This window comes from Echiichthys vipera, assembly GCF_963691815.1.
Source record: "Echiichthys vipera genome assembly, chromosome: 1".
Classification (NCBI taxonomy): Eukaryota; Metazoa; Chordata; class Actinopteri; order Perciformes; family Trachinidae; genus Echiichthys; species Echiichthys vipera.
Window position 1 is genome coordinate 13,238,262 of NC_139826.1, and position 14,199 is coordinate 13,252,460.

Consider the following 14,199-nt stretch of genomic DNA (forward strand, 5'->3'; position numbering starts at 1 on the left):
TAAATATCAACACAGGTTCTCCGAACATTTTTAAAAACCTCCAGATAATCTTTATAGAACGTTCTCTAAAGCTTCCCTGGATGTTTTTGAAAGACCTACATAGACCTACCATAGAAGGCGCCAGTGCATCTGCCTGTGGTTTATTTGGTTTATACACACACACACACACACACACACACACACACACACACACCCACCCACACCCCTACCTCTCTATGGTTATATATCTGAGACATGGGGGAAAAAGAGATGGACTGAAGCTTTTATTTTAAATCTTGTCATTTTATATGATAGGTTTATCATCCATAAATACAAATGGTTTGAATGGAAACCCAATTCAAGCATCGACTGAAACTTTTCATTATCCTCAATGCCTTAAGAAGCTATTTTTAATTTAAATGTGTATGTACCCCCTTTCATCTTCTTGTTGTATGTTACTAATCGTATTCCACATGTTTTTTTGTATATTTTTTGATAACTAATAAAGGAGGTTTGTGGGGGGAAAACACTGAAATAAACCAACAAACACTTGGTGTTGTGGTTTTGCGACAGCTGCTCTGCTTTCTGTTACCAACGACCCCTTTACGGCAGAGAGCAATCTTCCACATGGCCTGCAGCCTGGTTGGAGCTTGTGTGTGAGGTTTGCTCGCTAACCCTGAGTGAACAAGAGGAAACATCCCCTTACAGGCGCAGCTCGCACTTTAGCAGGCACCGAAATGGGTAAAAGTAAAACCACTAAGTTTAAGCGTCCGCAGTTCAACACAGTCGGTCTGCCGGTGAATGCTGTGAAGGAGGCGGACGCTGAGGAAGAGGAGCCCGGCGATGACACTTGTCCAGCTGCGGAGTTGCTGGAAAAAGTATGAACACAACCTGTTTTCTCACTAAAATGTTTCTGTTTAGCTGTTTACTTATGTGATATCCTTATATTTACTTTATTATAACTAAGGTGATCTCGAGTTTAGTCAGTCCACGTATGAGGATGAACTTAAATGTTAACTCTAAAGAATGTTATTTAGCTCTCTTATTGGGCTTTTGTTTTAAAGTTGAGAATTATTACTAATGTACTTTTTCAGGGTAAATGAACTCATGAAGGCAGATTTGATGTCTTATTACTCGCTACTTATAGTTTATATGTCATCATGATGTGTGCTCTACAAGAGATTTGAAACAAGTCCGTCCAAGTAGTTAGTGTCATGTTTTGTGTCATGTTTTGTATGTAGTTGCAGAGTCCCAGTGCAGATGTGCGAGAGTTTGCATGTGCCAGCATTTCTCGGGTGGTGCAGCAGAGTCAGACCATCCCAGGGTTCCTCCAGAGGGATGCTGTGAGGCGCCTCGGGCCCATGCTGCTGGACAGCAGCCTGGCTGTCAGAGAGACTGCCACTGGGGCGCTCAGGTGAGTCAGTATTGGTGTGGACTGCACCAACACAACCAGGTCAGGTCGTTTGTTTGGGGTCATTCATCCCTATATTCCCCTGGGTCCTAGGCTCCCAGTTTGCAATACATACCAGGGAACATAGGACCCTTTTTCCAGCACCCTTTGTCCAGCATTATGCTCATATTCGTTCTGTTCACCATCAAAAAAAAGGTGCACCCTGATTGTCCACTCACAACATTTTTTTAAAAGTTGTTGATAAAGTAGTTATTCCAACTGAGTGCATGCACGAGGAGGCCAAAAAATGAAGCTGTGTACAAGAATCAGGATCATAATATGGGAGTGTCTGTTTGAACCCGGGGTTAAATATGCTATTCTTCTAGTAGTATAAAGAGCGGATATGTGCAGTAACAGGTAACGGAGACGGTGAAGTGCTGGACTTTCAAATGGGAAGTCCATGTTTGAATCTTGCACGTTGGGGCTGTAGTAGCTCAGTCCATAGGTGACTGGGCTGGGAAGCGGAGGGTTGCTGGTTCAAGTCCCTGTGTGCACCATGAATGGAGTGTGGACTGGTGGCTGGAGAGGTGCCAGTTCATCTCCTAGCCGCCGGTCACTGGCAGCCCCCTCGCTCTAACATCTCTCCATTAATGGCATGTATATAGGTCCTGTCTGTGCATGTGTGTGTATTTTGGACCTGTCTGTGTAACATGAAAAATAATAGAGTGAAAATTGAATTTCCCCATTTGAGGGACTAATAAAGGAATTCTTCTTCTACTAAACTTTAAGTTACTTATGATTTTTGCAGTTTGGTCAGATTTAGGCAACAAAATTACGCAGTGAGGGTTATTCAAAAAAATAAAAACAACTGTGTGCCAATAGCGTTGTTGGTTAGTATTTTAGGGTTTATACAACCTGTGCAGCCATCAGTCAGGCCACATTGTGATTTCATATTTAGACAGCTAGAAAGCATTGGCAAAGACAGTACAATACTTTTTTTCAGTGACCTCAAACCATGTTATAATATACATGTTTGAGTCTAACAGACAAGAAAAAACATGTAACAGCAATAGCCTATAGCACCTAAAGACAATAGACAAAAGAGTAAGTGTAGCCTATTTGACAATGCATAGCGAAATAGGTCTTTTTAAAAATGTGGCATATTTCAGTTTTTCCCACCACGATAAAGATTACATTCAGTGTGGTATAGCACAGCATCATGGGTATGTATTACAGAAATATTTATCATGTTACTTCTACAGGGGGCGCCGTGCTACAATAAAAGTCTGGCTGAGAAATGAATGAATGAATGCTTTATTTCAAACATATGAAAAATAAATTACACTTGAAGCATGAGTCATTAAAAACCCTCTGTATGTTTGAAAAGGAGCAGGAAGAAGCACTAGCTTATTAATTCCTACCTAATCTCCAATTAGTACCTAGTACTATAGGTTTTCTTACTTCCTGTGTATCCTGTTTTTTTATTTTTTTTTATTTTTTTTAATACGCTCAACAAAACAAACAATAACTAACAAACAACACAATAACCGCTTGTGTAAAAATAAACAAGTGACAAGTATGGCAAAATGTAAGAACCCTAGTGTTTGTCATCCCCCTCTTCTTCCCTGTACCTTGTAAACACCATCTGTTTGTACTGTTGTTTGAATTTGCTCAAGGTTGGACATTGTCTGAGCTCCTCCGCTAGTCTGTTCCACAGTTTCACTCCACATATTGAAATGCAAAAAGTTTTTAAAGTTGAGTGTGCATACAGATGTTTTAGATTCAGTTCCCCCCTCAGATTATAAACCCCTTCTCTCTTTACTGGTAACGAGTTGTTTGTTGCTGTATACATGATTTATGCTGTTTGGAAACTGACCAGATCAGTGAGTTTCAGCATTTTTGATTTTGAGAATAAGGGGTTAGTGTGTTCTCTGTACCCAGTGTTATGAATTATCCTGAATAATTTTTTGCAGAATCGACAGTGGTTGTAGTGTAGATTTAGTTATTAAGTATTGCCCCCAAATCTCTGCACAGTAACTCAATTATGGTAATATCAGTGAGTTGTAAAGAATGTGGAGTGATTTGTGGTCCAGAAAGTGTTTAGCCTTACCTAGTACTGAGATGCTCCGTGACAGTTTACTTGCTTTATGTGAGGTTTCCATGTTATTTTTCGTCTATAATTAAACCCAGACATTTATTTTCATGTACCCTTGCAATGTCCACCCCGCCTATCTGTATTATTGCTTGAGTGTTCATTTTACAGTTCCCAAATAACATGAATTTGGTTTTGTTTAAATTTAAAGAAAATGTATTTCTATCAAACCACCTTTTTAATTTACACATTTCTTCAGTGATAAACCCCAGAAGCTCCTGTAATTTCTCCCCTGAGCAAAACATGTTTGTGTTATCAGCAAATGGTACCAATTTCAACATATTCAATATATCTATCTATATCTTTTTATATATACAATATACAGTTTGGGACTCAGCACTGACCCCTGGGGGCCGCCACAGGCAATGTCCAAACAGGATGAGCTATAGTCTCCCAACTTCCCAAATTGACTCCGGTCCTTTTAAATAACTCTCAACCCAGTGCAAAACTATCCCCCTGATCCCGTGTCGTTCCAGTTTATTAATTAATATGTCATGATTAATTGTGTCAAAGGCTTTTTTAAGATCCGTGAATATTCCAATTGCATATTGTTTATTTTCTATGGCATTAGTGATTACTTCTAGTGATTCCATTAATGCCAGTGATGTTGTTATTCATTCATTCAGTTGTTCCATTTTTTTCACCACCAAATAATCGTTCAACTCCCCCATAATAGAAAAATGTAAAGACGCAAGAAGAACTCATCCTTATCACCCTCCTCACAGTCAATATTTGTTTTTGCATCAGAGTGCGAACTTAAATCAGGTTCCATGTACTGGATATCACAATGACACAGTCGCTCTCGGAGCCCCCCCAGACTCTCCCTCTCACACACACCCACACAAGCACGCACACAAACGGCATCTCCGACAGCGAATCTCCTCCGACTGAACCATGAGTGTGTGTCTCCCCCTGACAGAAATCTCAGTGCATGCGGAGGTCAGGAGGTGTGCGAGGACATGGTGAAGCACGACGTCATGACTCCTCTGACAGCACTGCTTAAAGAGGTGAGACTCTCCCACTGCCTTTAGCGCACCCCATCACTTCAGTTCCTCCTCATTAGCAGCAGCTGTTACAGCATGCTACCCTATCCTCAGCAAAGACATTCACAGTTAGTGACGATCTCTTGGACAAATTGGCCTCTGGCATCAGATTAACGCTCACTGTTGACCAGTGGATGAGGTCAATAGGTGTTGAAACACCCTTAACAGTGTAGGACTAAATTTAATTTAAAGGTCCCATGTTGTAAAAAGTGAGAAAATGTTATTTAATGATGCAAAAGTATAAAAACGCTCAATCCACAGAGAAATGTACACAGACCACAGAAACTGTGTCTTTAAACGAGCCGTCAGGACTTATGTACAGTTGTCCTGACTACTGAGTCTTAAAGAGACAGGTGCTAAAGCGAAGCGTTTCAGAGAGAGTGTGTACAGGTATATTCAGACCGACAGTATGAAATAATGTGTTTTTTGAACATTTAAACCATGTAAACATAGTCTAGTAGAAACCCAAACTATAGTGTGAACCTGAAAATGAGAATAATATGGGACCTTTAAATATGATCCCCCACTTTTTCAGAGTGAGCTATATTATTATTACATAGGGTTAACGCTTTGATCCGTTGAATACTTTATACCTTATGTGGTTTCTTTGTCATCTGCAACACAGCGTTGTTATCTTTTCAGAGCTGTGCTGGTTTTGAGAGCGCCACCGTGCCGATGAAAGACCAGAAGAATGCAGTGGAGGATGTAGCCAACGAAGCTGTGAACCTGTTGTGGAATCTATGGTAAACCGAGAGGGTCGCACAAGCTGTTTTTAACCTTTTGTTTATCGAGGCATGCTTTACTGAGCATACACGCAGTTTTCTTTGCCGCCCCGTAGTTACATGCAATTTCTCTCCTGCTGCCCTGTACCACCAGACTCCTGCTCTTGGCTATTAAGCAGCAGCCAGTAGGTGTCTACTGCCTGAGTAAAGATGTATATACTTCAAACTGCTTAGATTTTCTTCCAGAATATTGTAGTTCATCTTCACAGAAAGATGATGCACCATGTGTTTCTTTGTGCATTTATTACTTGTGTTGTGATGTCCTTTCAGTGAGAGCAGCAGCCAGTCACTATCTGTGTTCAACAAATCGGGTCTCCTTGATTTGGTTGTCCAGTGTCTGGAGAGACATCCACAGAACCTGGAACTGGCCATATCTGCTGGTAGGTCTAATTTAATATACGATTAATTTGTAGTCAAACTTGATTTCTAAAAGTGTTTGTATATCCTAGCTGGCCAAGATATTCATAATGAACCTTTGTATGTCCGGTCACAATATTAGGACGAAAATTAGAGTGCCGCTACTGCTGGCAGTGTTGCCATAAAAGTGAATGCACCTCCTAGTATCACTGGCATTTAGACCCCATCTATCTATTAAAGGTTCCCTGTGGCATTTTCACCTCTAAGTATGCTATGGAGATGTTTCTTTGGGTGAAGGGGATCCAATATACTTTGCTGCCAATGGTCTCACATGATTCCCGTGGTGTACAGGGTGTGGCAATGTCATAAAGCACCTGTTGCCACATCTTAATGAACTGCAGATGTATATTTATGCTGATAAAACATTAAAAAGTAAGCAAACAAGTCTAAACTTTATTAGAAATATGGCTGCGGGGGGCCCCAGTAGCTCACCTGCTAGATCAGGTGTTCCATATACAAGAAGCTAAGTCCTCGTTGCAGAGGACCGACCCTTTGCTGTCACCCACTCTTTATCTGCCCCATTTCCTGTCAGACTTCAGCTGTACTTTCAAATAAAGGCATAAAAAGCCAAAATAAAAATAAATGTGGCTTCTGAAGAGCAGGCGTTCCGCTTCTGAAACGTTTCCACTGTACATTAAACCACAACAGAGCAAGAGCGCAGCCGCATGCTGTGTGCATTTAAAATAACCAGCTTCTGGCTCCAGCTTTATATTTAATGTGCCGCCATGACAGTGGCATTGACCTTTTCATTTAACTCTCCAAAGGGAATGAGCGTACTATTTCCCAAAATGCCAAACTATTCATTTAAGACCACGCCCAGCCCATTATAACTACAGGCCCACCTCAATATGAAGATTTTTTTGTAAATTAAAAAGACTAAATGCACGGCCACATGTTGTTTGATATTATTGTTACTATCATAGCCGTTATGTGTGACGGGGCAAATCATTTTGTGGTGATGACTGTGTAAATGGAGCTTCCATTACGTGCTCTGGAATGTATGAGCCCGATTACAGAAATGACTCACGACCTGTGAACTTGTCATTGACTTCAGACACATTACAAATGTCCTGTATTGGCTGTTACTGTACAGGCACGGTCCTTCCAAATAGGGCTTTAAGAAATCTTCATATTATTATTCACGGATGCCTTAGTCAAGCTTGACCTCAAACTCATTTCTCAAGTGTGAGAAATCAGTTTGTAAGTCTGTCCTCTTTTTGTCTGATCAGCCCACTGTTTGCACACTGTGACTGAGGATAACCCGGAGCTGCTATGTAGCATGAACGCTGCTGTGCTTGGAGTCCTGGAGAATGTGCTGCTGACATCTCAGCCAGACATGACACACACTCTCCTCAGGACGCTGGCCGCAGGTACAATTTGTCTTTTTTCGAAACGGAATTGTTATTTATTTATGTTTCATTATACCCCTTCCTAAGCACTAACCCTGCCTGCTGTGTCACTCAGGGACACTGTGGAACATGAAGGGCAGTTTGCCTCCTGCCCGACAGGCCCAGACCCTCAACGCTGTGGTGGCCACCTTGTCAAAGTGCCTTGACCTGGACCCAGGTACACAGATACCCGAGCTCAGACAGGCAGAAGAGGTCCGTCACCGAAATGGTCCATCTGCCGCAGACATAGAAGACTCGGCTGCAGCAGAGGTCGCTGTGGCGGAGGTGGACGAGGAGGAGGAAGAAGCACCGAAACACAAAAGGAATGGAAAAGCTGTGAGGGGCGATAACGACTTCTCTGACCTTTTGCCTGTAAGTGCTGTCTCTCATATGGTACTTTACATGTTGCCATACAAGGTGACCTTTTGAACACCGTAAATGGTCACTGTCAGTAGCATGCTTTCCTTCTGCGTATTGCTTATACGTCATCACCCCTTGGGGATTTAGTTTTGTCAAACTGTTTTTGAATGTCTCATCTGTCCAAATCTGCTGGAAACACTCCTCCTTCACATCTCTGCATCAAACCACCACGAACCGTCGGCTGCATCTATTTAACCGTCTGTTGCGGGGAACAGACGCATGTAAACAGACATCAGGGTCGCTGTCAATGCTCACGTCTGTGCTCGCGCTTGTGCTCGTACACATGCCCGTACACGTGCGCACGCTCGTGCCCGTACATGTGCATCTGTGCTTTACTAAAGTCCACCTCTCTCAACCGGGCCGCGGCCGCCAAGAGTGCCGTGCCTGGGCGCGGTACGGTTGCACTCACACTGGTCAAACTAACTTAACTTTAGCTGTGAAGCGTGCTTGGGCACGGTATGGATGGACAGTGAGTGCTCCCCAAGTCAAAGTTTAGCCCTGTTTCTTAGAAGTTGAATACATAGAGTTTTTTTCGAGGACAACATTTAGACCCTTTAAAATCCAGATGAGTCCCCAGTTAACATGTAACAACTACATCGTCAGAAGTTACATAATTGACAAATAATGGATTACCAAGGCTCTTGTGGTTGAGAAGTTTACCACCAGTTTTATATGCTGTACATTTTAGGATGTGACTTGTCTGTCAGTCTATGTTTATGGCGACGAAGTCCAGTTTTTTATTTCGGAGAATCAAGTTATTAATGCCAGGTGAAAAGGTGGCGTATGAGTCACCCTGGATTGCGAGCCAGACTGACAGAGCAGACAAACTGTCTGGTTCCGGGGAGAAGATTCAGGACACTCAGCAAGGTTCAACTGGGGACCAGCTTCTGGCTACCACCACGCTGACAGTCCCCAGACCTGACCTCGGTGAGACAGAGCTGTCCCTCTCATCTCTGTCACAAACCAGAGCTCCAGGGTTGTGGGTGACATTCATGGGGATGTTCCAAAATTTCCTGTAATATTGTAGGTTACGTAATGAGGTTATCTCAATATACGCTTCGTTTTTTTCTAGTTTAGCAGTTTGTATATAAAAAGAAATATATATACACACATACAGTATATATATATATATATATATATATATATATATATATATACACACACACACACACAGTTATGGAAAAAAAATATCTGAGGCAACCAGCTAAACAGACTGAATAGATATGTTCTACTTAAACCTCATGTGCCCTTCAAAAGTGACACCCTTAAAGCAGATTTCACTTGCATCACAGTTCACAAAGCGCAGGAGGACATGTCTGAGTAGATCTGTAGAAATAAATCTCTCCTCTGTGGTAAAGGAAGCTAAACTCCGACTGGGTAATAACTGTGCTAACAGTCATCGTTTTGATAGGATGTTGACTCACATGGCTGCCCGTTTTTTTCCAGAGGCACAAGGAGGAGCTGAGGGAGGCAACGGCCTTGCTGACAGCCCAGCAAACGTCCTTTGAGATCATCGTCAACATGTGCTGCTCTGACGGTGAGTGTTCAGGGCACGGACAGCAGTGCTGACCCCAAGCACTTTTTTCATCAACATTGTCTCATGTCACACAGTGTTTGCACAGCGGAAAAAAGCCTGTTATAACAAGAAATACACCAAATGAAAGATGTTATTCCGCTTTGGTCGCGTTTGTCTTTGTTTCCCCTCATCGGTTCTGTGTGTGCGCCTCTTTAGACCCTTCTGACGACGAGTGGGAGGAGGAGTCTAGCAGTGATGAAAGCGACATGGGTCCGGATGGCCTTTGTGATGGAGTGTCCAATCTTATGTCTCCACTGTGTTTGTCAGCCGAGGTCCACGAGGCTTTGATCAACCACAGCATCCCAGAAAAGGCAAAGACCCATCTGCTTCATCAATAACACACATCGGAAATGAAGGAGTTGATCACAGTGTCAGAATGTTTGACTGTCATTTTCGTAAACTTTACTGCAACAAACCCTAACATATGGTTATGATCATGCGGTGAACCCCACTCATCTACACGCTGAACAGATCGTATTAATAACCTGTGCAGACACGAAATGGTGTAAAGATCATTGTAGTAATATACTTTTCCCCCACTCTCGATTCAAGGTCCTCAAAAAGACTGACTTTCCCAGAAAAGAAGCAGTGGATGTGTGCCATCAGAATCCCTCCTGGAGAGGCCTGATCAAAAAGTAACCCTTTCATTTCTTGAACTTAACTGAAAATTGTTTAAGGTATCTCCTAACTTGGTGATTTCTCTTTTACTCAGATTTAAATGAAAAGGTCTCACTACTCTATAACAAATGTCATCTTTTCTTCTTTCCTTTAGGATGCAGCGCGTGCAGTCACGGGCGCTGACGTGCCTCCATAGTATCCTCTCCACCATGGACTCTGAGTCTCTGGGAGGAGCGGCAGCCCTGCAGGGAGCAGCACAGCACCTGTCCACGCTGGTTTTTGGTGCAGCAGGTCTTACATTTATGTCATCTTGTGATATAGCACACAGTAGTCACATTTATTTTTCACTAAAACTAACTCCAGTTACTATGATACCAGATTTAGAAACCACATTGCGGTGAAAAGTGAAAAGCACAATATAATGATAGTATACAAATGAATGTGTATTCTTAGATCAGCTACAGCAGCATATAGTTGCAATACTGAAGCAATACAATTTACTTTCTCATGTTTCAGAGATACCCAAAGAGGAGGAGTTCCTAGAGGCCGTCATCAGCGCCATGCGGTCTCTTTTACAGATGATTGCCTCCAAAAATATCCCCCAGGTACAGAATACACCACGGCTTTAGCCTCTCCTTTGGTGGTTTACAACATTTGCATTCCTGGGTCATTTTAAAGGGTTTAACCAGCGGTTGAGCATTGCACTTCCATAAATTTGCGGGTCTCACAGAAGACAGAATAAATAAAAAGTATGGTGAAAATCTATGCAGCAGGTTTTAGCGCCTTGTATGGATCTAATTGACAAAAAAAGGGTGGGTCCTACATTTCCCATAATGCTCCATAGCATCTTTATTTAGACTTCCCGCCAAATAAATGTCTGCACCTTGCAAACGACCCACCTTTAGTTTGTGATGCAGGATTTCCATTAAAGATTTGTAGTCTTCAAGCTGAGTTTGCCCTGATGACATCACCAGGGCTACTATCATTTTAGACTTTGGAAAGAGTACAATATATGACTGTTTTTACAGGCTACAGAGTAGAAAACTGAACTGAGGAAAGAGATTTAAACATCAAGGGACTTCCTACTCAAATGAAGGTTAAATAAAGTGAAAAAAAACATGTACATGTACATTTGTTTAACCTCTTTAACCTATGTTCATGTTTGTTAACGGTGTTGACCGAATATATACAGAGGCACCATAGAAGCTGGACTTTGTATTCCTCTCAGACTAAAAGAACCCACTGCCAGTTCACATTAACCACTGTTGACCATGTGTGGTTGCTTTTGTTTTTGTTAGTGTATGACCCCCCAGCAACTGATGAGCCTCAGCGAAGCAGCCACCCGCTGCGATGTTGTCAGTGTGAGGGTCAACGCTGTCGCCATTCTGGGCATCACTGGCAGCACGTTAGCCAAAGAGAAGGGCACTGCTGAAACCCTTCAGGTATAATCTTTCTCTCTTGTCTTCTCTTGGAATATTTGCTCTTCCTCTAAAAAAAACTCTGCTCCCACAGATGATCGGAAACGCCTTGCTTCAAGTTGCCACAAGGGATGCCAACCTGGTAGTGAACGGAGAAGCCCTGGATGCCTTGTTTGATGTTTTTGCGGACGGAGACGAGGCGGAGACAGCTGCCAAAAACATTCAGTTATTACCTGCACTGAAGTCACTTCAACCTGTCTTTAAGGCCAAGGTACCAAAGACATTTTTATTTCTTTATTGAAAACTGTTAAAAAAAAAAAAAAGAACGATCTTTTTGATCTTTTCTATAAGATGTGATTTTTTTTTTTTTCTTACATTTTTAAAGGGGATCTCTGCCCAATTTCAAATTCATACATGTTGTACCTATGGTCAAAGCTGGTCCAAAATATTTGTAAACATGAAGAACTCTCTCCCAAATTCAAAACGTAGGGTGGTAAAACTGAAATTTGTGATGTCATTAAGTAAAAGGTATGGAGCTGCTCCATAGACAATGAATTGTGAAAGATATTATGGATGACACTAAGATCACCCAGGGCCATGGAGGTGGATGCATTTTCTATTTCACAACTGACATAAAACTTATTTGGGTATAAAAATAAAACAAAGTCAGTCATTGTCATTCAGCAGCTCCAGACTGTATACCTGATGACATCACAACTTCTCTGGTTTCTGGCTTTGAGAGATGAAAATAACATATTGGGTGGTGTTCCCCTTAAATAATTAATGTACTTTTTTTGCTAGATTCGTAAAGAAGGAAGAGGCAGGTACAACCCCCAGCAGCTGTGTGTTCTGGACAACATCAAAGTCAACCTGAGGAGATTCATTGGTTATCTGGAGAAGGTGGTGAAAAAATAACGACTTGACATTGCGATCAGTTGAATCTGTAAGGTTCGGACAGATGTGCTCGCAGGAGCATAAAGTGAAACGGTATGTGGTTGTGCAACCATCAAGTATTTATAATGTTGGTAGGAAATCGTTTTTTTTTTTCAATGTTAATATTCTCTGAATAAGGATTTACTATTTGACTTTGTGATGTGAAAGTTTATTTGTTATGAAGAAAGACGGGTTGTAATCTGATAATAGTTAGACTTACTGCAACTTGCAGGTTTTTATTTTTGCTCCCTGAGATGATTTGTATCATTCCACCCAAAAATGACATGTCCCTAAGAAACATTTTTAAGAGGACACACACACACACCAGGTTTTGACATGTTTGCCCATAATTTTGTCCCATGTTTCAATGGGACCAGCATTGATGTTTGCAATTCTGCTACAAAGAGTGGGAGGCAGAGTTATTCTATATTACAGGCCCTTTATTGGAAGGGTTGTAGCTAATTAATGAAAAGGAGAAGATTTGCGTTGTGAATATTGTGTAATAGAGTCACAATTGAGTTGAAATGAAATTGGCTTACTTAAAAAGAAACAAAATAAAATGTACTGTAATTTCAGAAATTTAGTAATCTGAAAGGGTTTGGCACGCTTGTTGCTGTTAGGTTGTGATAACTAGGGCTGGGTATCATTCAAAAAAATTAGATGCCATTATACAAGTACCCTTCTAGTGATACTGATACCAATAGAGTACTTCATTTTTTGCCACGCTAAACTGACAGCTCTTCAAATACACTGCCCTCGACTTCACCACGCCACGGACTACAGCTGACGTTCAAGTTTGTTGAACGGACATATTAGCCCTAAAAAATACACACATTCTCTACCTCTACTTCTTTAAGCTCCTTCTGCCTCTCATCTCTTAGCATTATATACACACTAAGCCAGGCACCACTAGATCTTCGCTGTGGTAGCTAACTTTCCACTGAAAGCCTGTGTGTCTTTTATAAAGTAGTCACCCAAATTTGAATGGGATCGGGTGTCCCGAACACTAATAACTTGCAATGATGCATCGGCATTCAAAATTGCGGCTACAACAGGCTGGTTTTAAATATGTAAATCCAGGATAGTGCCATCTATTTTTGTTTTTTAGGTTTTACATTGTACAGTTTCTCTGGATTTCCACAACTTTTCAGGGAAATGCTAATAAAATTGCATTTCACTGATAAACAATTTCAAAGATAAATTTGAGGGAGATCATGTCATCGGGTTGTGAATGAATGCCTTTTTTTTTTTTTTTAATAAATCCTGATTTCTTAAACATTTCCTAGAGTTTTCTTTTGCATCATATAAACTTTCTAATATCCTACCAAATGCCTTAGACAGTTAAAAGGTAGCAGAGCTGCTGAAGGTTTGATGCTTTATATTTCTTCAACCTCCCACATTTAAAAAAAAAATGTATTAAACAAATAAGAAACAAATAATAAAAACGCCAAACAATATACAGAATATGCACACAAGAGCTACTTTTGACCCTAACTATACAATCGGTTAGAACATGATACAAGTGCAAAGGTGATTCATCAATGAGACTGACAGTAAAATAATAAAAACTTCAGATAATTGATTTGAGCAAAAGTGCTCAATTTCCTGGTTCCAGCTCCTCCTCAGATGTGTTGATATGCCATGGATTTATGGAACTGAATTTACGGAATTTATGGACAGAGCAATTTGGGAAATTATAGGAATTTGTTACAAGAATAATTGACGGTCATTGATTGTGAAAATAATTTAGTAAGAGCCCTATTTGATTTTTTTTGATCACCTCTTGTTAACTGTAGGTGCACATTACAATAAATAGTAATGTGTGTTTGTGTCTTAAATTTCCCACTGAAAAGATGGGTAACATCCTGGGCTATGAATACAGTGGTAAACCATAACCAGAGTTATTAGTACAGTCAAAATCTGTGCGGAGAACATGAAGCAAAATAACAATAATAATGCATTAGACTTTTGTAGCGCTTTTCTGGATAGCCTGCTCTAACTCGTTTTTACAAAGAACAAACGTGTGCACGTCTTAGTACTCTTAACTTGTCCATTCCACTTTGACAGCAGAAGAATAGTCACA

The 14,199-nt window shown here is 41.0% G+C and overlaps 1 protein-coding gene across 1 annotated transcript; it reads left to right on the forward strand.

Annotated features, from left to right (window-relative positions):
* Positions 1-641: 641 nt before the first annotated feature.
* Positions 642-13,368, forward strand: heatr3 (HEAT repeat containing 3). The gene is made up of 15 exons (XM_083919688.1): positions 642-857; positions 1,221-1,393; positions 4,441-4,528; positions 5,207-5,307; positions 5,617-5,726; positions 6,993-7,133; positions 7,228-7,523; positions 9,018-9,108; positions 9,304-9,458; positions 9,700-9,782; positions 9,920-10,056; positions 10,282-10,370; positions 11,064-11,207; positions 11,278-11,454; positions 11,985-13,368. Exons 1-15 carry the CDS (start codon positions 717-719, stop codon positions 12,096-12,098), a joined length of 2,040 nt encoding a protein of 679 aa, XP_083775814.1. The 5' UTR covers positions 642-716; the 3' UTR covers positions 12,099-13,368.
* The last annotated feature ends 831 nt before the right edge of the window (positions 13,369-14,199 follow it).

Excerpts from the sequence above, each read along its gene's own strand:
- heatr3 (XM_083919688.1), top strand. The coding sequence starts at position 717 with ATGGGTAAAAGTAAAACCACTAAGTTTAAGCGTCCGCAGTTCAACACA. Across the intron at positions 1,394-4,440 it reads ACTGCCACTGGGGCGCTCAG|AAATCTCAGTGCATGCGGAG; the intron begins GTGAGTCAGTAT and ends TCCCCCTGACAG. Across the intron at positions 9,109-9,303 it reads CAACATGTGCTGCTCTGACG|ACCCTTCTGACGACGAGTGG; the intron begins GTGAGTGTTCAG and ends GCGCCTCTTTAG.